The sequence below is a fragment of the Mobula birostris genome, chromosome 25 (assembly GCF_030028105.1).
Source record: "Mobula birostris isolate sMobBir1 chromosome 25, sMobBir1.hap1, whole genome shotgun sequence".
NCBI lineage: Eukaryota > Metazoa > Chordata > Chondrichthyes > Myliobatiformes > Myliobatidae > Mobula > Mobula birostris.
This window is the reverse complement of record NC_092394.1, coordinates 13815130-13839672: the sequence shown is the minus strand read 5'-3', so window position 1 is coordinate 13839672 and position 24543 is coordinate 13815130. Positions and strand designations below refer to the sequence as shown.

At 38.9% G+C, this 24543-nt stretch overlaps 1 protein-coding gene across 3 annotated transcripts in view; it reads right to left on the bottom strand.

Moving 5' to 3' along the window:
• nlk2 (nemo-like kinase, type 2) overlaps window positions 1-24543 on the bottom strand; it is a 176522-nt gene that overhangs the window by 84322 nt on the left and 67657 nt on the right. For all 3 annotated transcript variants that reach the window (XR_011883145.1, XM_072243366.1, XM_072243367.1), the window contains exon 3: window positions 13309-13364. Coding sequence is in view for 2 of the 3 variants with exons in the window: in XM_072243366.1 (XP_072099467.1) it covers window positions 13309-13364 (56 nt within the window). In the remaining variant the exon portion in view is untranslated. The remainder of the gene's footprint in view (window positions 1-13308; window positions 13365-24543) is intronic.

Genomic DNA, 24543 nt, shown 5'->3' with positions numbered 1-24543 from the left:
TAACCATAATAAATAGAAATAGGCAACTATGGAATTCTGAATTAATTTGATTAAGAGGCTAGCATTTATGTTTAGCAGTCCACTTGCACATGTTCACATCTGTTCTACAAACGTACATTTACAGCATGCTGCATGTTTGAACAAGTAGGAATCCTTCCAAGCTATACCGATATGAAATTGGGCTCTATTTCAATTTGCTCCATATCATTCATCTAGGTTTCTTTGAAGTCACTCAATTCAATTAGATATTGAATTAAACACTGCAAACCCCAGAAATTTGTAATCCCTGATGACTCAACTGTTTCAACAACAAAGACCACTTAAATAAGAATTGAAAAACACCTCAGATTCAGATCTGCACTGCTCTTGATTCAAATACAAAACTGCTACATATTAACAAACTTAATGTGAGCTCAAAGGTGCCATTAATTTGAACAGCGTATCTGTCTCGAGTTAATTTATTTGAGGGGTTGGAGTTTGGAATAGAGCCACTGTTTACCTATGCTTCCAATATCCCTGTATTTTCATTCACCAAGCTTGAACAGATGGTGTCTGATAAGGCGCCATTCTTTTTGTTTTAAATGCTTCTGTAGTTTAACAAAAACAACTAGTCCCAGCTTCAATAGCTTTCAATACTCCAAACCAAGGGAGAAAATTTCTTCCTACATTATTTTGGAAATTGAATAACTTACATTTCAAAACCATAAGCATAAAGCTTAAAAATCTAACATCAATGAATATTTCACATCACAAATACTTCCTTTTTTTTGCTTTAGATAAGTGATCCTCAACTCAGAATCTCAACCAGTGGAAAAAACATTGAAAGTCTTCACTAACAGAAAAAGTATCAACTGAATTTTTTCATTAAGTAATTAACTCGAGTTTTGCAGATTTAATTGCATATCAAATTAAAAATAGATTAGTCAGATTATTATGTTATATAACTAGACCTTACAAATATAAACAACAAGTACTTGGGTATCGAATAGTTCTCATTTGAGAGGGTTGTTTGGGCAACAAAATGCCATCTCTTTTGGGCATCACTGAACTGGCAAATAAATAATGGCATTATAAATGTAGACAAGTGCGAGATTTTGCACTTCGGTCAGACCAACCAGGGTAGGGCACTGGGGAGTGTGGTAGAACAAAGGGATCATAATTTGTTGAAAGTGGTGTCACAGGTAGATAGGGCCATAAAGAAATCTTCTGGCATGTTAGCCTTCATAAATCAATGTATTGCGTACAGAAGATGAGATGTCATATTGAAGTTGTATAAGACATTGGTGAGGCCTAATTTGGAGTATTGTGTGCACTTTTGGTCACCTACCTACAGGAAAGATGTAAACATAGTTGAAATTGTGCAGAGAAACTTTAAAAGGATTTTGCTGGGTCTGGAGGACCCGAGTTACAAGAAAAGATTGAATAGGTTAGGACTGTATTCTTTAGAACATAGATTGAGAGATTTGATAGAGATATACAAATTTATGAGGTGTATGGTTAGGGTAAATGCAAGTAGGCTTTTTCCACTGAGGTTGGATGGGACGACAACCAGAGGACATGGTTTAAGGGTGAAAGGTGAAAAGAGTAAGGAGAACATGAGGGGAAACTTCTTCGTCAGCTTCGTGAGAATGGGGAATGAGCTGCAAGGACAAGTGATCCATGTGAGCTTGATTTCAATGTTCAAGAGAAGTCCGGTTAGGTATAGGATAGTAGGGATATGGAGGACTATGGTCCCAGTGCAGGTCGTTGAGAATAGGCAGTTTCAATGATTTTTGGGCCGAAGGGCCTGTTTGTGCTGTAATTCTCTACGAAGATAATACCATTACCTTTCTCTTAAAAAAAAACAAAGGATCCTGTCCTACACAAGTTCTGCATTGGATAGCTGTTAAAGTTCTCATTTAAAACAAGCAATGAGCCACTGTTAACAAGGAAATATATTTATTCTAAAGCACTTACTCAAATCTTAAAGAGCTGCACAGTCAGAGCTGCCTTTTGTATGACCTTAGCAGTAATCTTATTTTTTTTAAACAAATGCAGTAATTCAAAGCAATCTTTGTAAAATCTGAGATGGAGAGAACGAACCACTCAGTTCACTCCATTAAAGGAAGGATGTGAAGGCATGCCACTTGAAATAGTGGGCGTGGGCTACAAGCAGATAAATTTAGGATAATTTCTGTAGTGTCAGAGGCAGAGGGAAAACCTAAGTGAAATTTATAAAATTATAAGAGGCAAAGATAGGGTAGAAAGAATGTTTCCCAGGATAGAATTGTCAAGTACTAGATGACATTATATTAAAGATGAGAGAACGTATGTTTAAAGGACTGTACCAAAGAGGTGCCTGGAACAGGCTGCCAAGAGTAGTGAAAGCAGATACAATAATGTCATTAAAGAGGCTGTTACATACACAAGAATACAAAGGAAATAGAGGGATTTGGATCATATAAAGGCAGAAGAAACAGTTTAATTCAGCATAGTGTTGTCACAGATATCATGGGTCAAAGGGCCTGTTCCTGTGTTGTACAGTTCTATGAACCAAGCCATTTGTAGAATTTCTTTGTTCAGATCTGTAACTTAATTTTGTTTCATTGCTTACAAGTAATGTAGATAACACCGAGTAAAGAATTGCCAAATTTACAGGGTAAGACAAAACAAAAGGAACATAGAGATACCAAAGCTATTGTGAAAGAAATGTATTTTTAGAGGAGGCTATTGATAGCAAGCATGGAAGACAGTAAAATAAATCAGTTAGGATTGTTACAAATATCAGCATTGTGCATTGTGACTGAATAGTGGGAGCAGAAGTAATCTGAAGACAAGATATGCAGGTTAAGATTGTGAACTTACATTGAACAGTACAGCACAGTACTGGCCCTTCGGCCCACAGTGTTGTGTTGACCTTTTTACCTACTCCAAGAGCAATTTAACTCTTTCCTCCTACGTAGATAGATAGACACACGGATGAAAGAAAAAATTTAGGTCTAAGAGTCTCTTAAATGTCCTTAATGTACCTGCTTCTACTACACCCCTAGCAGCGTTCCATGCACTACTACTGTGTAAAAAAAAATCCCTGACATCTCCGTTTTCTTCCAGTCACCTTAAAATTATGTCATCTTGTATTAACTACTTTTATACTGGGAAAAGGAGTTGGATGTGTACTCCAAGCTTCTTATCATCTTGTACACTTCCAACAAGTCACCTCTCAATTTCCCTCGCTCCAAAGAGAAAAGCCCTAGTGCGCTAAATCTTTTCTCACAAGGCATGCTCCTTAATCCAGCAGCAGTCTGGTAAATCTCCTCTGCACCCTCTTGCAAGCTTCCACATCCTTCCTATAATGAGGTGTCCAGAACTGAACACAATTGTCCAAATGTGGTCTAACCAGAGTACTTAAAAAACAGAGCTGTAACATTACCACATCACCTTGCGTTTCTCCCTCCTCCCAGCTTTTAAATCTACTCATCCATCTTCCTTTCTCCAGTCCTGCTGAAAGGATTCAGCCCAAAACGTCCACTATACTCTTTTTCATAGTTGCTGCCTGGCCTGCTGAGTTCCTCCAGCATTTTGTATGTGTTGCTTGGATTTCCAGCATCTGCAGATCTTCTCGTTTGTAACATTACCTTGCAGTTTTTAAACTCAACCCACCGACTAACAAAAGATAACACACCATACTCCTCCTCAATTACCCCTTATCAACTTGCATAGCAACTTTGAGGAATCTATGGATGTGGACCCCAAGATCTCTCTGTTCCTCCACACTGATAAGAATCCTGCCATTAACCTTGTACTCTGCCTTCAAGTTCAACCTTTCACTTCACCTTATAATTTCACACTTCTTTGGATTGAACCCCTTCTGCCACTTCTCAACATGCTCTGCATCCCGTTAATATCCCACTGTAACCTATGACAACTGTCTACACTATTCTGTTTTAATTCCTGTAAAAATAACTTCCTTAGCCTTTAAGCTAATTTAATCACATTAATTTTATAAATAAAATTTGATCCATTTTTAATTCTATTTGAATATAAATGCAGTTTTTGCTTGCCATCCACTTTGACATCAAATTAAGCTCACTACCCCTGTAGGGGAATAAAACCAAGGAGCAGTACCTGACATTGCTAGAAGCACAGAGCTGCCTCTTGTTAAAAGGTCAGATGCAAGATATGAAAAGAACAGAGGAGGGAAGACAAAAATAGAGATTCCTCCAATCTAGAGTTAAAATACATTTAAAAGCTTGCAAGGATTAAGAACATCTCTCCTCCATCACACCAAATTTATAGGTTCAAATAATGTTATCTTGTAATAATTTATTGAGCTTTTAATGTCTAGTTTTCAAGGACAAGTACAATTAAAAGATTTACTTAACTACTGGGCATTGCATTTGAGAAACTTCCTTACCAATTTATAATTTCCAGCAATATCAATTCAACTGGTGGAATACCAAGACCTGCATGTTCCGCCCATTTAAGTAACCTCTTAAGACCATCAATTCACCAATACTTAACTAACTGTAGATGCAGTTAAGCAATTGAAACATTTGAAGGTTATGAAAATTTTAACTAAAAGTCTATTACCATAGAGGTCTGATAGATTTCTTTTCCAAATATTATTCATCTAGAATTTCAGAAATTTACAAATGTATTTGTTTTGAAGATATTGCTTTTATTCTGTTAAAACTGCTTAAGTAATTTAATAAATTTGAGGTAACTTTTTTTTAAAATTTTATTTTTATTTGGATAAGGAATTCACAAATATCATGTACTTTTTTCACACATATAACTTTTCCATTTTTTTATATGTATAAAACTACAATTATTTATACATTCTTAAGTACACATTGAGATGATATAAAAGGAAAATAAACATTTAAATAGATAATTATGTACTGTGGTAAATCTAACCTATTAGGCTAAGTAATGGAATTAGTTGTTAAGAAAAATGGTAATAATAGTTTCCATATAACCCTTCTGGACCATTTCCACTGGTCCAAAATGTTGTATATAAGCCTATGTATCAACCATTGTAGGTGTTTATATCCTAATTTGTTCATGCTTGCTCCTGCCCGCAGACATAATTATCCAATCCCTATGTTCTTATTTACTTAATTTTTTCATTTTTTTATCCCTTTCCCAAATCTTTCCCTTTACTTGTGTTAATTCTCTATTTTCCAAAAGAAAACAAAAAAAACAAACATTTAGACTAGGGGTGCTTACGTTAGCAATATTACTGTGTTGATGAGAAGAGCAGTATAAATCATTAGGAGAGTCATCTAAAGTCTGCTTGCATTGGGGTTATATATTCAATCCATTTATTCCAGATTTGATAAAATTTTTCTTTTTGAGTTCTCAGGGAGTAAGTCAACTTTTCCATTTTAAATATTTCCAAGATAATTTCGTACCAATCTTCTAATGTAGGTGGTATTGGATTTAGCCATTTTCTAGTGATTGATTTCTTACTTGCCGCTAAGAGGGCCTGCAGCAACTTTATATCTTCCTTCTGTTCAAGAAACAACACATGCCCCAAATAGAGCGTCTCAAAAATTCAGAGGTATCTGGGACCTAAGTACCTTAACTAATGTTCTATGAATACCTTCCCAAAATAGACTTAATTTAGGGCAATCCCAAAAAATATGAAAATGATTTGCCTCCTTGGAGCTGCACCTTCTCCAACACATCACATTTGTATCTTTATATTTTTCCTGATATGGGGTCTTGAAGTATCTTATAATGTTTTTCCAACAATGTTCTCTCCAAGTCAAAGAATTAGTCGAGGACCATTGAAAGCTGCAGATTTTCTCCCAAGCCTCCTCTGAAAGTACCAACCCTGCTTCTTTCTCCCACTTCTCTTTAATATACAGTGTATTTACATTTTTAGCATGGGAGAGTGCATTATATAATCGAGAAACTGATTTACTAGGTATTGAACTGCAAGCCGAATTCAGAATCTTGAAAAATTCTAATTCTACTGTTGATAGGTCTGTATATCTACAACTCTAGTTAACATAGTTTCGTACTTGAAGGTACCTAAAAAAGTCATTATGTTCTAGGCCATGTTTGTCCTGCAGGATTTGGAAACTTTGTAATACTCTTTTATCTATAAATGAGAGGTAGGTTGTAAGACCTTTCTTTATCCATAGCTCAAATCTTTTATCTCCTCTGTTGGGAAGGAATTCGGTATCATATGCACACCATCTAAAGAGTTTTAACATGTTATTAATTCCACATGAATTAACCACCTTCTGCCATACTTTTAATGTAAGATTTATCCAAGCGTTTTTAAATTTTTCCAACTGGGCCATCAATCCTTTGTCAGCTATTGAGGCCTGAAGGGGAAAACTGTCAACTAATCCAAATTCTATTTCCTTCCATCTAGCCTTATATTCCCTATTACACCAATATAACAGAGGGGTTATCTGTGAGGCATAAAAATAATTTCTCAGGCAAGGAAGAACCATACCTCCTCCTTCCTTCCCTAACTGTAAGGTGTTATATCGAATTCTAGGTTTCTTTCCTTGCCAAATGAAGCGGGAAATCCATTTGTCCCATTCCCTGAATTGATTATCATCCACCTCCACCGGTAAAGTACGGAAAAGATACAATAACCGAGGAAGAATATTCATTTTTATAGTATTTATCCTTGAATTTAAACTTAAAAAGGGGATAAGATTCCATCTATGCATATCTGCTTTTATCTCTAAGATTAATGGCCCATAATTTATCTGTGACAGTGTTGAAAGATCCTTCGGCAGGGTTATTCCTAAATATTTTAATGATTTAGCTTCCCACTTAAGATCATATGTATCCTGCAATTTTTTGGATGGTGTATAATTTAGGGACATAACCTGCGTTTTCTTTACACTTATTTTATAACCTGATATTTTCCCAAAGTCATCCAACAGTGTGAACAATCCTATAAATGATTTTTCTGGTTCACTCAGATAGGCCAAATCATCATCTGCGAATAACGCCACTTTCTGTTCAATCCCTGCGACCTTGATACCTTTTACGATTTCGCTCTGTCTTATTAGTTGGGCAAGCGGTTCAATATATAGCGCAAAAAGGAGAGGAGAAATTGGGCATCCCTGTCTAGTGCCTCTCTCTAAGATGAAGGAGTCAGAGAGGTCCCCATTTATCTTAATTCGGGCTGTAGGGCTGTCATATAGAGTCTTAATTACTTTAATAAACTTTTCTTGAAAGCCGAATCTTCCTAACACTCTGTATAGGAATGCCCAACTAACCGAATCAAAAGCTTTCTCAGCGTCCAATCCTACTACCATTGTCTCTGTCTCGTTCTTATTAACCTGTTCTAATATGTGCAGAGTTCTCCTTATGTTGTCCTGTGTTTGTCTTTGTTGAATAAATCCAGTCTGGTCTAAGTGGATTAGGCCAGGTAAAAGCTTTTCCAATCTGCGCGCTAATATAGATGTAAATAGTTTGTAATCTAAATTAAGAACACTAATTGGCCGATAATTGCCACATTCTAGTTTATCTTTACCCTCTTTAGGAATAACTGAAATAATCGCTTCTCTCCAGGAAGGTGGAGTTTCTCCTCTCTGCAAGATCCAATTAAAGGTGTTAAGTAGTAATGGGGCTAACTGTGTCTTCAGGGACTTGTACCACACTGAGGTAAACCCATCAGAACCCGGGGACTTTCCAGCCTTTAACCTAGAGATGGCCACGTTCAGTTCTTTGACAGTTACTGGTTCTAATAAACTTTCATTTTGTAAATCTGTAAGTTTAGGTAGATCTAAAAAATTCAATACCCTGTCTATATAGGGCTCATTGGGGGCCCGGGGTTGAGAGTACAGCTCTCGATAATATGTTTCAAAACTCTCTTGAATTTTCCCTATTGTACTCTCCACAAGCTTTGTCTTTGGATTCTTTATTTTATGAATTGTATTGTCTGCTTGTTGTTTTCATAATTTATATGCTAATAATCTAGCTAATTTACCTCCTACTTCATAATTCTTTTGTCTCAGGTAAAGAAAATTTCTTTGAGTTTCCAACGTATAAATATCGTCAATTTCACTTTGCAATTTCCTAATTTCCTGTTTTCGATTTGAATTACTTTTGTTGCTATCTACAACTTGAAGTTGTTTTAATTTTCCTTGAAGGTCTGCTAATTTTTGTGCATTGATTTTTTTCATGTGAGTGGTAATGGAAATAATTTTCCCTCTCAGTACAGCTTTCAATGTATCCCATAAGATCACTGGTGATGTTTCTCCCGTGTCATTAAGGTCTAGATATTCTTTGATTTCTCCCCTTAATCTCTCCATTACTTTCGGGTTATTGAGTATATGTGAGTTTAGCCTCCATAGTGTTTTCCTCATTTTCCTTTCCAGGATTAGAGACATAGAGACTGGGCTATGATCCGACAGATCAATTGTTGCAATATTACAGTTTTTTATCCTGAGTCTATCTGTATTAAAGATAAAGAAATAGTCTATCCTTGAATAGGCTGAATGAGGGAAAGAGTAATATGTATAATCTTTACTAGTAGGGTGTAATTTCCTCCAGACATCTATAATTCCCAACTCCTCCATCAATGAATTCACTTTCCGAGTCAGAGGTTTATTCTGAGTAACTATTCTTGAAGAATCTAATATAGGATTTAATCTAATATTAAAATCCCCTCCACAAATTACTACCCCTTGAGAACTGACCATTAGGTCAAAAATGTGTCTATAAAATGACCATTCACAACCTGGAGGAGCATAAACATTCAGCAGTTATTTCTGTACCTTCTATTCTTCCTGTGATTTTTACGAACCGTCCTTCTTTGTCTCTAGTCTCTGAAATATGTTCATAATTAAGAGTACTTGATATTAAAGTAGCTACCCCTCTTTTGTGACTCAATTTATATGATGAATAAAATACATGCTTAAAGCCCATTCTTTTTAATTTTCCATGTTCAGATTGGCTCATATGTGTTTCCTGGAGGAAAGCTACTTGTGCCCTCTCTTTTTTCAATTTAGACATAATCTTATTTCTTTTAATTGGATTCAAAACCCCATTAACATTATAGGAAATTATTTTTACCAATTCAGTTTGCATTTTTCTCTAGTAGAAAAAAAAACTCTCCTTTTCTAACCAAACAGTAAGCAATCCCTTCTCAACAGTAAACCAAGACATATAACCACACCCTAGACATTTTTGAACGTGCAACATTTGAAAATTTTTCCCGACTTCCCACAGTGAGGCCTGAGCACCGACCCGCCTCAGTTCAGAGGGATAACCTCTATCTTCACCCTGTGTTAGAGGGCCCTCAGCAGTTTGAATAATCATAGAGAATTTTCTCCTATTTATGTCTTGACCATATTGCTATCATTCAAGTTATTCCGTCTAGTTTATTTTCAGTTACCAGTTTTCATTTTACCTTTAAGTCCGATTTACTCTTTTCAGTCATTTCTCTTAATTAATCTGTGTTCTCTGTACATTCGCGTCTGAATATTTGCAGCTTTTCCTTGTAGTTTGACACTCTGGTTCGTGTGGAGCGTCCTCACCCCACTAACTGCCACGACTTCTGCCGAATCCTCTCCAGTAGCGACTCCGGTTGGGTGATAACTTTAATAGGTAGTCCCCGGTCCGCCAGGTCCAACGTTGCCTCCTCCACCGTAGCGTAAGTTTTTGTCCCTTCGTCGTAAAAGACTCTCAGCCGAGCTGGATACAGGGTCTGGAATTTGATGTTGTTTTCCTTCAGAACTCTCCGTGTTTCCGTATATTCCTTCCGTCTGGCAAGAATCCCCGGTGTGTAGTCGTGGTCTAAACTGATTTTACAGTTGTTCCACATGAAACCTTTCTTTTGCCATGCCCTTTTAAGCACCTCTTCCTTCGTTCTGTAACTGAGAAATCTGACCAGGATCGATCTGGGCTGGGCGCCTGCTGGAGGCTCTGGTGCCAACGCGCGGTGAGCTCTTTCTATCTGTAGGTCTTTTACGGCCGGTATATCAAGGTTCTCTCTAAGTAGCTTCTCCACGAAGGGAATCATCAATCCGGGTTTACCTTCAGTTCCTTCGGGAACTCCGTAAATCCTCACATTTTCCCTTCTCGAGCAGCCTTCTTGATCTATTAGTTTCCACTGGAGCTGGTCTTGCAGCTTCAGCATTTCTGCTATCACCTCCTCTGCGTTTTGTAGCTTCTCTTCAATTCCAACAATCCTCGCTTCGGCTTCATCTATCCATGAGTTAGTTTTTACTATTTCTCCTTTAATATCTTCCAGTTGTTTGCTGTTATCTTGTCGGAACTCGTGAATCTCTCCGAGAATCAAGGACAGAGTCACCGATTCCCCCTCATTATCTCCGTCCTGGCTTGCCGTGGGGGAGCTAGGCCCGTCGCCTTGCTGCGTCTCTTTATGTTTATCAGCCTTCGGAGCGGACTTTTTAATCTTGTTCTTAGACATCATCCTTGCCTCTTTTATTAATATAGTTATGCAATATTAAGTATTTGTCTAAATTCGATTATGGGGCAGTTTACCTTCTTTTTTGTCGAGAGATCTTTTCCTTACGCCGCCATTCCCTTCACCATTCAATCTTAAATACCAAATTTGAGGTAACTTTACCATATTATTTACAGTGGCATATGAAATTTGAAAAAATATCAAACCTGTGGCCATCACAAATACAACCTTGTGTAGCTGTTTAATCTAGAATTTCCCAGGGAAAGCACATCACGAGCACAGTCTTAATACTAAAGATATTCCTGTTCCAAAACATAAATGTTCTGCCCATTTCAGACATTTCTCAACTAGCTTTAATTATCTTTTGAATATTTCTATAACAATGCAAAACTTAATAAAAATATCTATTAAAAAACATTGCAAAACTTAATCTTGGACTATTTACTGTACTTGAATGCCATATTTGTTGAAAAAGTTTTCATACGACTCAGTCCACAAGTAATTTTGAAAGCTTGGAAGAGGGTGGCCAATCGGGTATATTTTCATATTTTCCTGATCTGAACTACAGTTGAAAATTCATACTTAGTACCTGCAAAAAAAAGGAATTTGCTTTAGTTCTAGCAAATAAATTTTAGGTGTATCATGAGAAATATTTAGTTAATTGGAACATTTGTGCATTATTCTTGAAACTGAAAGTGGAAATGAATTGAGCACAGAAATAATAACACCTTGCACAAATGTGGCAGGAGTGATAAGGAATAGAAGAATTTCAGGAAAATAAAAAAACAACTGCAGCAGAGGATTTCCAGCACTGGGAATATCAGATACTAGTTGGTTTCAAATAAAACATCCATGGGGCACAAAACACCCTTTTGATACACATTTTGGTTAAGTGACTGCCACTAAATGCCTCAAATTCAAAACAGAAGACATCTGGTTCAATGAAGGGTGTGTGGATAATCTGTAAGGCAGCATCAAGGATGAGGTATTAGACATAATGGATGTATAATGGTTTATAAATACCCTGGCCTGGATGAAATCAATCTAATTTGCTATGAAGAGCAAGGCAGGAGTTAGCTGGAACCCTGTCAGATTGTTTGTATTTCATTTAGGCACACATGGAGCACCAGAAGAATTGAAAGTAGCTTTTACTCAAGAGCAAGCATAAGCAAGTAACTACATGACAACGAGCCTTACATTTGTGCAAGGGAAATTGAGACAAAATCCTAAAAAGAGAGGCAAGGACTATGGTAAGGGATAGTCAGCATAGCTTTATGCATGGGAGACTTTAGCTTTTTAATAAAAAAAACAGCAGTTAATTAAAATTGAAAGGCAGCACAGTAGATGATGCTGATACAGACTTTAATAAGTCATATATATAGGTTTGTGGAAAAGTTCCACATGGTAGGCTGATCCTGGGCACATTAGGTCCAAGTAGAGCTGACTAATTGGATCCCAAACTGGCTTGGTGATAGGCAGAGGAAAGTGGTAGAAGGATACTTTGCAGATTAGAAGTCTTGTGATGGGTGGTATTAGTGCAGGGAATGGCCCTGGGACCTTTGCCTGTATGAAAATTACTGTATATAGATTTGAAAGAGTTGACGCCTATTCTCAAGTCTTAAAAGTCTGGCTTGGAGGACTTGGGTTATAGGGATAGTTTGCACTGGCTCAGTTTTCTTTGGAAGAAAGGAATCTGAGCGGCTGAGCTGTTCATCATCCACATACACAGTAGGGATATCTAAAACAAGAGGGGATACGTTTAAGCAAAAAGAACATGGAGAAGAATTGACTTTTTTTCTTCAAAAAATAAACAATGGCTGATGTCTGGAATTTGCTGCCAGGGGTGGTGATGGAGAAACATTTGTTGAAGAGACATTTAGACAAGCACTTAAGTAGACACCTGAAGGGGATGTTAGCCATTTGGCCCTACCATTGTTCAACAAGATATGGCTGATTCTGGCCTTTGCAGATTCCCTGCACGAACCCAGTATACTTTAGTTTAAGCAATGGCGAATATACTTAGTGACAGTCTCCATACATGCCCCTGGCAAAGAAGAACATGAGATTCACTGCCCTCTGGGTAAAGAAATTCTCTCAACTTTGCTGAATAATCCAATTAAAGAGACAGACCCTTGCCAGACTTACTAAAGTATTCACTAAATTCATTTAAATGCAGCTTATTTGGTTAGAGAGAAAAAAATCATCTAGCTTTGAATGACATTCAAGACTGACAAGATGTTAACCAATTAAAAGTTGTGTATTTCCAGACCCAAGCTATTTCTTTTGCCATTGACACTCACATTCTAACTTAATCTTGCTGAATTTCTTTTAGTTTATGTCAATTTTAACTTGCTTTAAATAACATTGATATCAGTGTTTAATTATATATAGTAGTTAAGATTAATAAGAATGGACACATATTTCATACATTTTAGGTCATCACAAAGCACAGGTGGGACTTTGGTCCGAATGAACATCTCTGTATCACTCTTAAGTACAGGCTCTTACAGGAGCTTTAACAGTTTAAAATGTACTGTCATTGTAACTTCCATGACAAACTAGATGATATGTGAACATTATCCACCTTATTTTCTCCATTATTAAATGCTTTTTCCCATGTCACTACAATTTACTCTAAAGATCAAATTTTGGGTAGCCATTGTTTTATTTTGCTGAATTTAACTATTTCATGGCACATTTCTGACAAATGTGATTAGATGCTTGCTTGTTTTGTCAGTATGGCAGATTGTTTTAAAGTTGTTTATAGGAATGTGGCAACATCATCATGATTAATGGACATGCATTTTCTCTGCATCATGACTCAAAAGAAATTCTAACAAAACGTTAACTAGATTTTCCACAAAGAATCCATAAGACATTTAATATGACAGAATTATTAAACTTGACTGGCAGGATACATTTCTTCAAAGTAGTCAATGTGTGGAGGTTGGAGTATATCAAGTGCAGAGAGCACCTGAAACAGAACAGAATAGAGAATTAGTGTTCATATTACATTACACAGGTCCAATTAAAAGCCAAATACAGCTTTAAATGACCTTTAGTTGCATCAAATTTAGAGGTCTATGGTTTATAACCCTTGATATAACGCAGATACTCAATAATGTCAAAACAGCTTGAACTCTTCAGTATCAAAACCAAAACTTAATATAAAACAAGTTTAGTTTATGTTCATGCAGAGTACAATGGCATAATACTTAGTAAAATCTTCATCCACATGTTCAATCCATGGGCAGAGTAATGACCTCCAGACTAGTTAGATAGCATTTGGCATTTAGTCAGTCTGCCAAAAATCTCTTTAAATATTCAAGTTTTCACACTGAATTAGAGAAATTTAAGTACCAATGATTCAAGTCATAAAATGCTGCTGCAGCAAGTTTATCACTGCACTTGTGGATATATGTACTATACTTGTACACATGACAAACTTAACTATGACTTTTAACCTTCGTTGTAGAACAAGTACTCTTCAATGCTGTTGTGAACCTGTGAAGGATCAAATCTGCCAAAACTATCAAATCAATCATAGTCAGAGAATACTCGATGCCATTTTTTCTCGTCCTCATTATTCCTCTTGTACACAGCAAGGATTATTGTTTGGCATCCTATTTCTCATCTGAAAACAGAGATTTGGTCCCATATTTTTATTACACCGCTCTTGATGCTTCCATAGTCTCTAAGCGATCAGACAAAACACTCCAGACCATGTGGCCAGATTCTGTTCTAACTTCATACAAGTTTGCTGATGTCGTCACTGTAGTGGACAGAATTTCCAAATAAGGATAGGCAAGAGTTAGAGGATCTAGCGGCTTGGTACCATGACTTAACCTTTCCCTCAATGTCAACAAAACACAAGAGCTGGTCATTGACAACTTACTGCATATCCAAAACACTTGCTCCAATAACTGTGGCAAAAACAGTGGCAAACTTTCAAATAGACAACACTTCCAAAATAAATTATACACCTGCTTCAAATTATTCCAGAAGCTTCTATGAATATTAATAGAACTTTCATCCTACCAAAAATGAAAGTGATCCCACAACAGCTTTGATAAAACTATTTGATAAACTCTAAATCAGGTGTCCCCAACCTTTTTTGCACCTTGGACCAGTTTAATATTGCCAATATTCTCGCGGACCAGTTTAATATTGATAATATTCTTGCAGACCAGCCGACGGGGGTGGGGGTGTTCAAGTTTAACACTGCATGACAGGGAATAAGGAAAGGTGCAGCTGACTCATATCGTTTTATATCGCCAAATCATATCGTTTCCTCGCATGCTTTGCGGCCTGGTGGTTGGGGACCACTGCTCTAAACGGAAATCAAATAAAAACATTAATGGCTGGGTGGGAACTCAACAGTACCTTAAGAACAAAGACACACCAGAGAAGCACCAAATCACTTATGCAACCAATACGTGCATAAGACTAGTGGACATTTTCAGGACATTGGATAACACTGATATAAGATTTGATGGTTTATGTATTTCCCTAAAATTCAAGTTTACTTTTCAGTTTAATGAAATTATTTTCCTTACACCTAATTGTAATTGTAAATTATATTAATTTGATATTTACTGAAAAACATGTAGGTGCATGCTATTGCTTGAAGCCAAATAACTGCCAAAATGAATAGAAAATGCTACATTTCTCAACATCTAAGAAACTAAAGCTACTTTGTCGGATTTCCACGTGATCCTCAATGTACACAGTTTTATTACTGGAAAGCATTTCGTCATAAACTTTGGTAAATTAAAGCTGGGTGAAATGCATTTGAACATATATCAGAATAACAGAATAGCAAAGGAACAGGCCCTTCGGTCCAGGCTGCTGTGCAGAACTAATTAAGCTATAACACCTAATCCCTTCTCTCTTCATATGGTACTCTGGGGCCAAGGTGCAATAGGCAATTCCAACAGTCGTTCACAGCACAAAGCATATATAAGACATACAAGATATCAGTAAACATATAGTCACATTAAAAAAATACAGGCCAAGTCTCTTGAGTCCATGGATGATGGAAGCAGTAACAAGCCTGCAGTAGTGCGCAGATGAATGCAATTCAGCTAGTCTTTCACCAAGCAAACACAGGAGTTCAGCCCTCAATTCAGCATGGATGCCGTGTAACACCGCCTCTGGTGCCACATCTTCTGGGCGGCTGCAACAGGTGACATCACGGCACAAGGCCAGGTCCGTGCTACAGAGGTCACTCGGCTTCCCCACCGGTCTTGCCAATAAACTAGCGCAGAATTCTACATTACCAATGTCCAACAGGGTCTTGTGATCACAAGAAAAATCTTCAAGGTTATCACTCACTGTTAGACTGCATGCTGCCTTTGCATACTGGCTTCAACAACTTTCTGTAGCAGGCAGCAGCACAGTCCGCACCAAGTCCAGCTCCTCTGTTAACGTACAACTTGCTGATAGAGTAGACCTACAGTACTTTAAGTACTTAATGTCCAGCAAGTGTCTTGCAATCATAAAAAAGACATTTAAAAGAGACAATAACACCTGAGGTTGGCTCCAAAGCAACCTCTGCGTCCGAGCCCCCCACGATCTTATTCAGTGCTATCAAATCTGTCTCCACTATCAACTCAACAGCACATTCCAGGCACCAACCATGTGTAAAAAATAAACATGCTGTACACATCGCCTTTGAGCACCAAGCCCTCCCCTCCCCCCAACCATCTTAAGTGCAAGCGTTCTAGTATTAATCATTTCAACCCCAAGATACTGGCCGTTTACTCTTTCTGCACCTCAGTTTTATAAGTTTCCATCAGGTATCGCCTTGACATTTGAGGCAACTGACTGGTATTTTCGTACAATGCATTTTCATGGACATATGTACCCTAAATAATCAAAGTCATTTGATTAAAAATTCAGAAAGAATGTTTGTACGTTCAAAAATATCTGCTTAATAGACTTCTTTATCGTAGTTGAGTGGACCTTACTTACAGTAGCATTGTTTAACATCCACAATGATCCAGGCATGCAAATGTCTGACACTTACTGCTAATACCACAAATTTTTTCTTGATGTAGGTAAAGAGGCTCCAGTGCATTGGAAAGCAATAAATAAGGTTGTGTATTAAGTAGTTCTGTGTAATGTCATGTCCCCATCCACTGCACTATATGTCAGGTAAGTTTGTGGGATACACTGACAGCTGCTACAAATGAACTGCTAATCTCTTCTTTCTAAATAAAAGTTCAAATCCTACACGAAGACATTCAAGTTTCATTTTCCAGTCCTATAAGAAAAATGGGAAACTATCACCTCAAAAAAAACCAAATCCTGACGAAGGGTCTCAGCCCGAAACATCGACTGTACTTACTTACAAAGTAACTTACACACAATTCATTTTAAGTGATAATGTCTAAATTTCAAGAAAATTCTTAAAACATTTAAAACTCAAGATTTCCATCTTATTCTGTTTCACCATCTTTCTGTCATGCTTCTTGATGTTCTTAACCATTCCTAATAGCCAAACTGTTTTTTACATTTATACTGTTTTTCTGCCACTTGGATAACTTCACATTGATATTCTTTCAGATACCTTCTCACATAGGTGGTCTACAAGTTTCTGGGCACAGATATCCCAAACACCCACAACTGATGCTGTGAAGCTGACTCTGAACACACAAGCCTCCTACCTATTAATAAATCAGCTATTTGATGTGCTAAGCAATAGTATCAATCTGGTCTGGAAGCTTCCTTAGCTGGTGTGGTCAAATTTGATTAATGCCCCATTTAACATAACTGAGCAGTTAACCTCGCGCTGTATAGACAATGCTATTCATTTGCAAACATTGCTTCCCAGTTACATTAGGAACTGAAGACTGACCCATGTTTACATCAAGCTAAACAAAGAACATTGGTCAGAAGTTTAATTTATCCATAATCTGTTTAGAAAGCTGAGCTTGGCAAAAACAGCCCCCTGGCTCTGGACAATGAATATCCATCACACACTAGGTAAATGATCATGTAAATACCAGCAGATACAGCAAATTGTGAATTGAAGAAGAAAGTAACAGACTGAGTCAATGTATGAAATTGATTTAATTCACATCTGTATTGCTATTAGCTGACACCTAATCCATCCTCAAAGTCAATGATTATCCATTTTTCCAAAAAGACAAAACCAAAATAACCAAGTTGAAAAGGAACACCCCAATTCAACAGTATTTAGACAGCAGTGTTTAGTCTGGCACTGATAACATATTTTCAAATATTATTAAACAGCTCAAAGGCTATTTAGTTACAAAGGGCATTTGCATTATTGCACTTTGGAATGCCAAACCAGGATAGGACTTAGTGAATGGTAGGGCATTGAGAGTGCATTAGAACTGAGGAATCCAGGAATAAGACTTTAAGATACAGGAGCAGAAGCCAGGAATCCAGGAATAAGACTTTAAGATACAGGAGCAGAAGCAGGCCATTCAGCCCCGTGAATCTGCTCTGCCATTCAACCGTGGGCTGATCCAATTCTTCCAGTCATCCCCACTCCCCTGTCTTCTCCTCATACCCTTTGATGCCCTGGCTAATCAAAAACCTATCTATCTCTGCCTTAAATGCACCCAATGACTTAGCCTCCACAGTCACTCATGGCAACAAATTCCACAGATTTACCACCCTCTGACTAAAGCAATTTCTCAGCATCTCTGTTCTAAGTGGACATCCTTCAACCTTGAAGTCATGTCCTCTTATCCTAGACTCCACTACCATGGGCAATAACTTTGCCATATCTAATCTGTTCAGGCCTTTTAACATTTGAAATGTTTCAATGAGATCTCCCCTCATTCTCCTGAACTCCAGGGAATATAGCCCAAGAGCTTCCAGACATTCCTCATATGGTAAACCTCTCACTTCCTGGAATAATTTTCGTGAATCTTCTCTGAACCCTTTCCAATGTCAGTATATCCTTTCTAAAATAAGGAGCCCGAAACTGCACACAACACTCCAAGTGTGGTCTCACAAGTGCTTTATAAAGCCTCAACATCACATCCCTGCGCTTATATTCTGTGCCTCTAGAAATGAATGCCAACATTGCATTCACCTTCTGCAACACCGACTCAACCTAGAAGTTAACCTTTAGCATACCCTGCACAATGACTCCCAAGTCCCTTTGCATCTCTGCATTTTAAATTCTCTCCCCATCTAAATAGGTCTGCCCGTTTACTTCTTCCACTAAAGTGCTTGACACTTTACAACATTGTATTTCATTTGCCACTTCTTTGCTCATTCCCCTAAACTATCTAAGTCTCTCTGCAGGCTCTCTGTTTCCTCAACACTACCTGCTCCTCCACCTATCTTTGTATCATCAGCAAATTTAGCCACAAATCCATTAATCTCATAGTCCAAATCATTGACATACATCGTAAAAAGCAGCAGTCCCAACACTGACCCTTGTGGAGCTCCACTGGTAACCGGCAGCCAGCCAGAATAGGATCCCTTCATTCCCACTCTCTGTTTTCTGTTGATCAGCCAATGCCCTACCCATGCTAGCAACTTACCTGTAATTCCATGGGCTCTTATCTTGCTGAGCAGCCTCATGTGCGGCACCTTGTCAAAGGCCTTCTGAAAATCCAAGTACACCATGTCTACTACATCTCCTTTTTCTACCCTGCTTGTAATTTCCTCAAAAAATTGCAGTAGGTTAGCCAGGCAGGATTTTCCTTTTAGGAAACCATGCTGGCTTTGGCCCATCTTGTCATGTGCCTCCAGGTACTCTGTAATCTCATCCCTAACAATCAATTCCAACAACTTCCCAACCACTGATGTCACACTAACAGGTCTATAGTTTCCTTTCTGCTGCCTCCCACCCTTCTTAAATAGTGGAGTAACATTTAAATTTTCCAGTCATCCGGTGCAATGCCAGAACCTATTGATTCTTGAAAGATGGTTAATGCCTCCACAATCTCTCCAGCTATTTCCTTCAGAACCCGAGGGTGCATTCCATCAGGTCCAGGAGATTTATCCACCCTCAGACCATTAAGCTTTCTAGGGAACCCTCTCAGACATACTTTTCACTGCACCTACTTCACTTCCCTGACACTCTTGAATGTCCGATATACTGCAGATGTTTTCCACTGTGAATACTGATGCAAAATATGCATTCAGTTCCTCTGCCATCTCTGCGTTTCTCATTACAATATCTCCAGCATCATATTGTATTGGTCCTATATCTACCCTCAACTCTCTTTTACCCTTTATATACTTAAAAAAAAGCTTTTAGTAACTTTGATATTGGTTGCCCAGCTTCCTTTCATAATTTATCTTTTCCATCCTAATGACCTTCTTAGTTTCCTTCTGCAAGTTTTTAAAAGCTTCCCAATCCTCTATGTTCCCACTAGCTTTGGGTTCCTTGTATGCCCTTTCTTTTGCTTTTACTTTGGCTCTGACTTCACTTGTCAGCCACAGTAGTGTCTTTCTTCCATTCAAAAATTTCTTATTTGGAATACATCTGTCTTGCACTTCCTTCATTTTTCGCAGGAACTCCAGCCATTGCTGCTCCGCTGTCCTTCCTGCTAGTGTCCCCTTCCAGTCAACTTTGGCTAGTTCCCCTCTCATGCCATTGTAATTTCCTTTATTCCACTGAAATACTGACACATTGGAATTTAGTTTCTCCTTCTCAAATTTCAAAGTGAACTTGATCATATTGTGATCACTGTTCATAAGGGTTCCTTTACCTTAAGCTCTCTTATCACCTCTGGATAATTGCACAACACCCAATCCAGCACAGCCGATCCCCTAATGGGCTCAACAACAATATGTTCTAAAAAGCCATCCCTTAAGACATTCTACAAATTCTCTTTCTTGAAGTCCAGTACTAGCCTAGTTTTCCCAATCCACTTTCATGTTAAAATCCCCAACGATTATCATGACATTGCCCTTCTGATATGCCTTTTCTAGCCCCTGCTGTAATTTGTAATCCACATCCCAGCTGCTGTTTGGAGGCTTATGTACAACTGCCATTAGGATCCTTTTACCCTTGCCATTTCTTAACTGAACCCATAGAAACGCTACACCTTCTGATCCTATGTCATCCCTTTCTAATGATTTAATATTCTTTCTTATACATAGGGCCATACCACCCTCCCCTCGCCTACTATCTTTCCAATACACCGTATATCCTCGGATGTTCAGCTCCCAATGGCAGCCATCCTTTAGCCAAGGTTTAGAGATGGACACAACGTCATACTTGCCAATCTGTAGCTAAATTCAGTATTGTCCATTTTAATTTCTTCTGCTGCGTGCATTCAAATATAACACATTCTCACCATTATTTGTTGCTTTCTGTTTTAACTGCACCATGCCTCTATTGCCCTGCAAATCATCCCACTGGCTGTGATTACGCCTCATCTGCCTGTTCTTTCTATCATCTCTGTTGTGTGCTATCTTTGATTTATTTCTGTTTCCACCTATCACTCTGGTTCCCATCTCCCTGCCAAATTAGTTTAAATCCTCCCTAACAGCTCTATTAAATCTGCCTGCTAGGATATTGGACCCCTTTGGGCTCAGGTGTAGCCCATCCTTTTTGTACATGTCATACCTCCCCCAGAAGAGGCCCCAATGATCCTGGAACCCGAAGCCCTGCCCCCTACACCAGTCTCTCAGCCACACATTAATATGCCTTATCATGCCATTCTTGTGCTCGTTAGTACGTGGCACAGGCAGCAATCCTGAGATTACTAACCTGGAGGTCCTGCTTTTCAGCTTCCTACCCAACTATCTGAATTCTCTCTTCAGGACCTCCTCCCCTTTTCTACCAATGTCATTGGTACCAATGTGTACCAAGACTTCTGGCTGTTCACCCTCTCCGTTCAGAATACTCTACACCCGATCTGAGACACCCCATAACCCGGCACCTGGGAGGCAACACATGATGCAGGTATCTCTATCAGGCTAACAGAACTTCCTGTCTGTTCCCCTCACTACGGAATCCCCTATGACTACCGCATTCCTCATCATCTTCTCTCCCTTTTGCACCACAGAACCAGGCTCAGTGCCAGAGACCCAATTGCCGTGGTCATCCTCTGTCAGGTCACTTCCCTCAACAGCTTCCAAAATGAAATAATGATTGCTGAGGGGGATGACCACAAGGGTGCTCTCTACTATCTGAGCTCTTCTCTTCCCTTCCCTGACAGTCACCCACTTGTCTAACTCCTGCAGCGTCGGGGTGACTAACTCCCTGTAGCTCCTCTCTATCTCCTGCTCACTTTCCCTAATAAGCTGTAGGTCATCAAGATGCAGCTCCAGATCCCTAACATGCTCTCTCAGAAGCTGCATCTCGGTGCACCTGGTGCAGATGTGGCCATCTGGGAGACAGGAAGATTCCCAGGACTCCCACATCTGACATCCAAAGCAAAGCACTAACCCTACAGACATGCTCTCTATTCCTCAAGAAATGCAAGGAAAAAACAAGTCCACTTATCTTGCCGAAGCCCGAATTAGCTAAAGTCAAGAAATGCAAGGAAAAAACAAGTCCACTTATCTTGCCGAAGCCCGAATTAGCTAAAGTCCTGCCCCCTACAGATCCATAATTCCTTGAAAGGGGCATCACATGTAGATAGGGTCGCAAAGAGCTTTTGGCATATTGACCTTCATAAAACAATGTATTAAGTACAGGAGTTGAAATGTTATGTTGAATTTGCTTAAGATGTCGGTGAGGCCTAATTTGAAGTATTGTGTGCAGTTCTGGTCACCTTATCAATTAGATTGAAAGAGTGCAAAGAAAATTTATGAGGAGTGATTGATAAGTTCATAGCCTAAGGTAGAAGGAGTCAATTTTAGAAAACTTAGCACATTTATTTTTCCTACATTTACACATTTAGTCCAGCGGTCATGGAGCATATGGATCCCTTCTTTGAGTTATTAACTTCAAACTTTCTGCATTTTCACTCAGAGTTGAACTGCACATGCATGTAACGAGAGTTGTATAACTCATCTCCTTCTACCTTAGGCCACGAACTTATCAATCACCCCCCCTGTGGACCACCTGGAGGTCCAAGACGCTCTTGTTACATGCACGTGCAGTTAACTCTGAGTGATAATGCACAAAATTTGAAGTTAATACCTCATTTCCTTCCACCATAGGCCACGAACTTATCAATCACCCCTGCTTTGGACCACTTCTACAAAGAAGGGATCCATATGCTTCACGACCGCTGGACGAAGTGTGTAAATGTAAGAAAAATAAATTGTGCTAGGTTTTCTAAAATTGACTCCTTTTACCTTAGGCCACGAACTTATCAATCAGCCCTCGGCCAAGGATGTTGCCAGGTCTTGAAGATCTGAATCATAGGGAAAGGTTGAAAATGTTAGGACATTATTTCCTGGAGTGTAGAAGAATGAGGGGAGACTTGATTGAGAGATACAAAATTATAAGAGTATAGATAGGATAAATGCAAGCAGGCCTTTTCTACTGAGGTTGATAGAGACTAGAACTAGAGGTCATAGGTTCGGAGTGAAAGATGAAAAATACTTAAGGGGAACCTGGTGGGGAACTCCTTCACTCAAAGGGTGGTGTGAGTGTGGAATGAGCTGCCAGCAGAAGTGGTGGATGTGGTTTAGTTTTCAACATCTGAGAAGTTGGATAAGCACATGGATAGAAAGGGTAAGGAGGGCTAAGTTCCAAGTAGATGGGACTAGGCAGAATTATAGCTCGGCATGGGTTAGATGGGCCAAATGACCTATTTGCTGTAATGCTCTAGGACAGCGGTCCCCAACCACCAGGCCGCAAAGCATGTGCTACCGGACTGCGAAGAAATGATATGAGTCAGCTGCACCTTTGCTCATTCCCTGTCACGCACTGTTGAACTTGAACATAGGGTTGCCAACTGTCCCGTATTTGCCAGGCCATCCCGTATATTGGGCTAAATTGGTTTGTCCTACACAGGACCACCCTTGTTCCCTATTTCCCCTGCTAAGGTAGAGTGTTCCTATGAAACCTTCCGTGCCGAAATGGCGTGAAGCAAAGAAGCAATTACCACTAATTTATATGGGAAAAATTTTTGAGCGTTCCCAGACGCAAAAAATACCCTAACAAATCATACCAAATAACAAATAAAACCGAAAATAAATAACACTAACATAGTAAAAGCAGGAATGATATGATAAATACACAGCCTATATGAAGTAGAAATAATGTATGTACAGTATAGTTGGGAAGATGAAGGCCAAACCGATTTATGGGGGAAAAAATTGGCGCATGCGCACACAGGTGCCCGCGCAAGCTTCATGGTCATGGTAATCTTTCCTGGGGTAAAGTGTCCCAGGATTTGACTGCTACTTTTGTCCCTTATTTGGGAGTGAGAAAATTGGCAACCCTCACTGTTAAAAGACATGTTGAGGTAAGTTTAACCCTACTCGAACACCCCCGCCCCCCCCAAGTCGGCCAGTCCACAAGAATATTGTCAATATTAAACCAGTCCGCAGTGCAAAAAAGGTTGGGGACCCCTGCTCTAGGACATTAATCTATGGAAAAAATCGAACTGTTTTAATAGCACTTGAGCACCTCATTACTTTAAATTCCTTGGCATTATCATAACAGATTATCTGTTCTTGTACCAACACACAAATGTCACCACAAAGAAGATACAACAGCACATCTACTTTCTTAGAAGTCTGTTTAGATTTGGCATGTCATCTAAAACTACGACAAACTTCTATAGATGCACAGTGGAAAATATCCTGACTGGTTATATCACAGCCTAGTATGAAAACATCAAAGCCCAAGAATGAAATAGCCAACAGACAAAGCCCATTGAGCACATCTACAAAGCAGCACTGCCACAAGAAAGCAGCATCGATCATCAAGGAGCCCCCACCATACAGGCCATGCTCTCTTCTCCCTGCTGCCATGAGGAAGGTGGTACAGGATCCCTAGGTCCCTCACCACCAGGTTCAGGAACAGTTAATATGAAGATGACGGTGCAACGCAGCTCGCAGCGGCCACTCTGGTGGTGATGTCTGTTATTTGTCAAGTACGGTGCCGTACACAATCCTGATTTGATGGAGACAGATGTGAGAACACGGAGGAACATCTGGTGAAACTTTTGAAATGCCTGCTTCACTGCTGCTGCTACTATGTGGTCCGAAATCTCCGGAAGGGGAGGCCCCGAGTCCTCGGCTTTGCT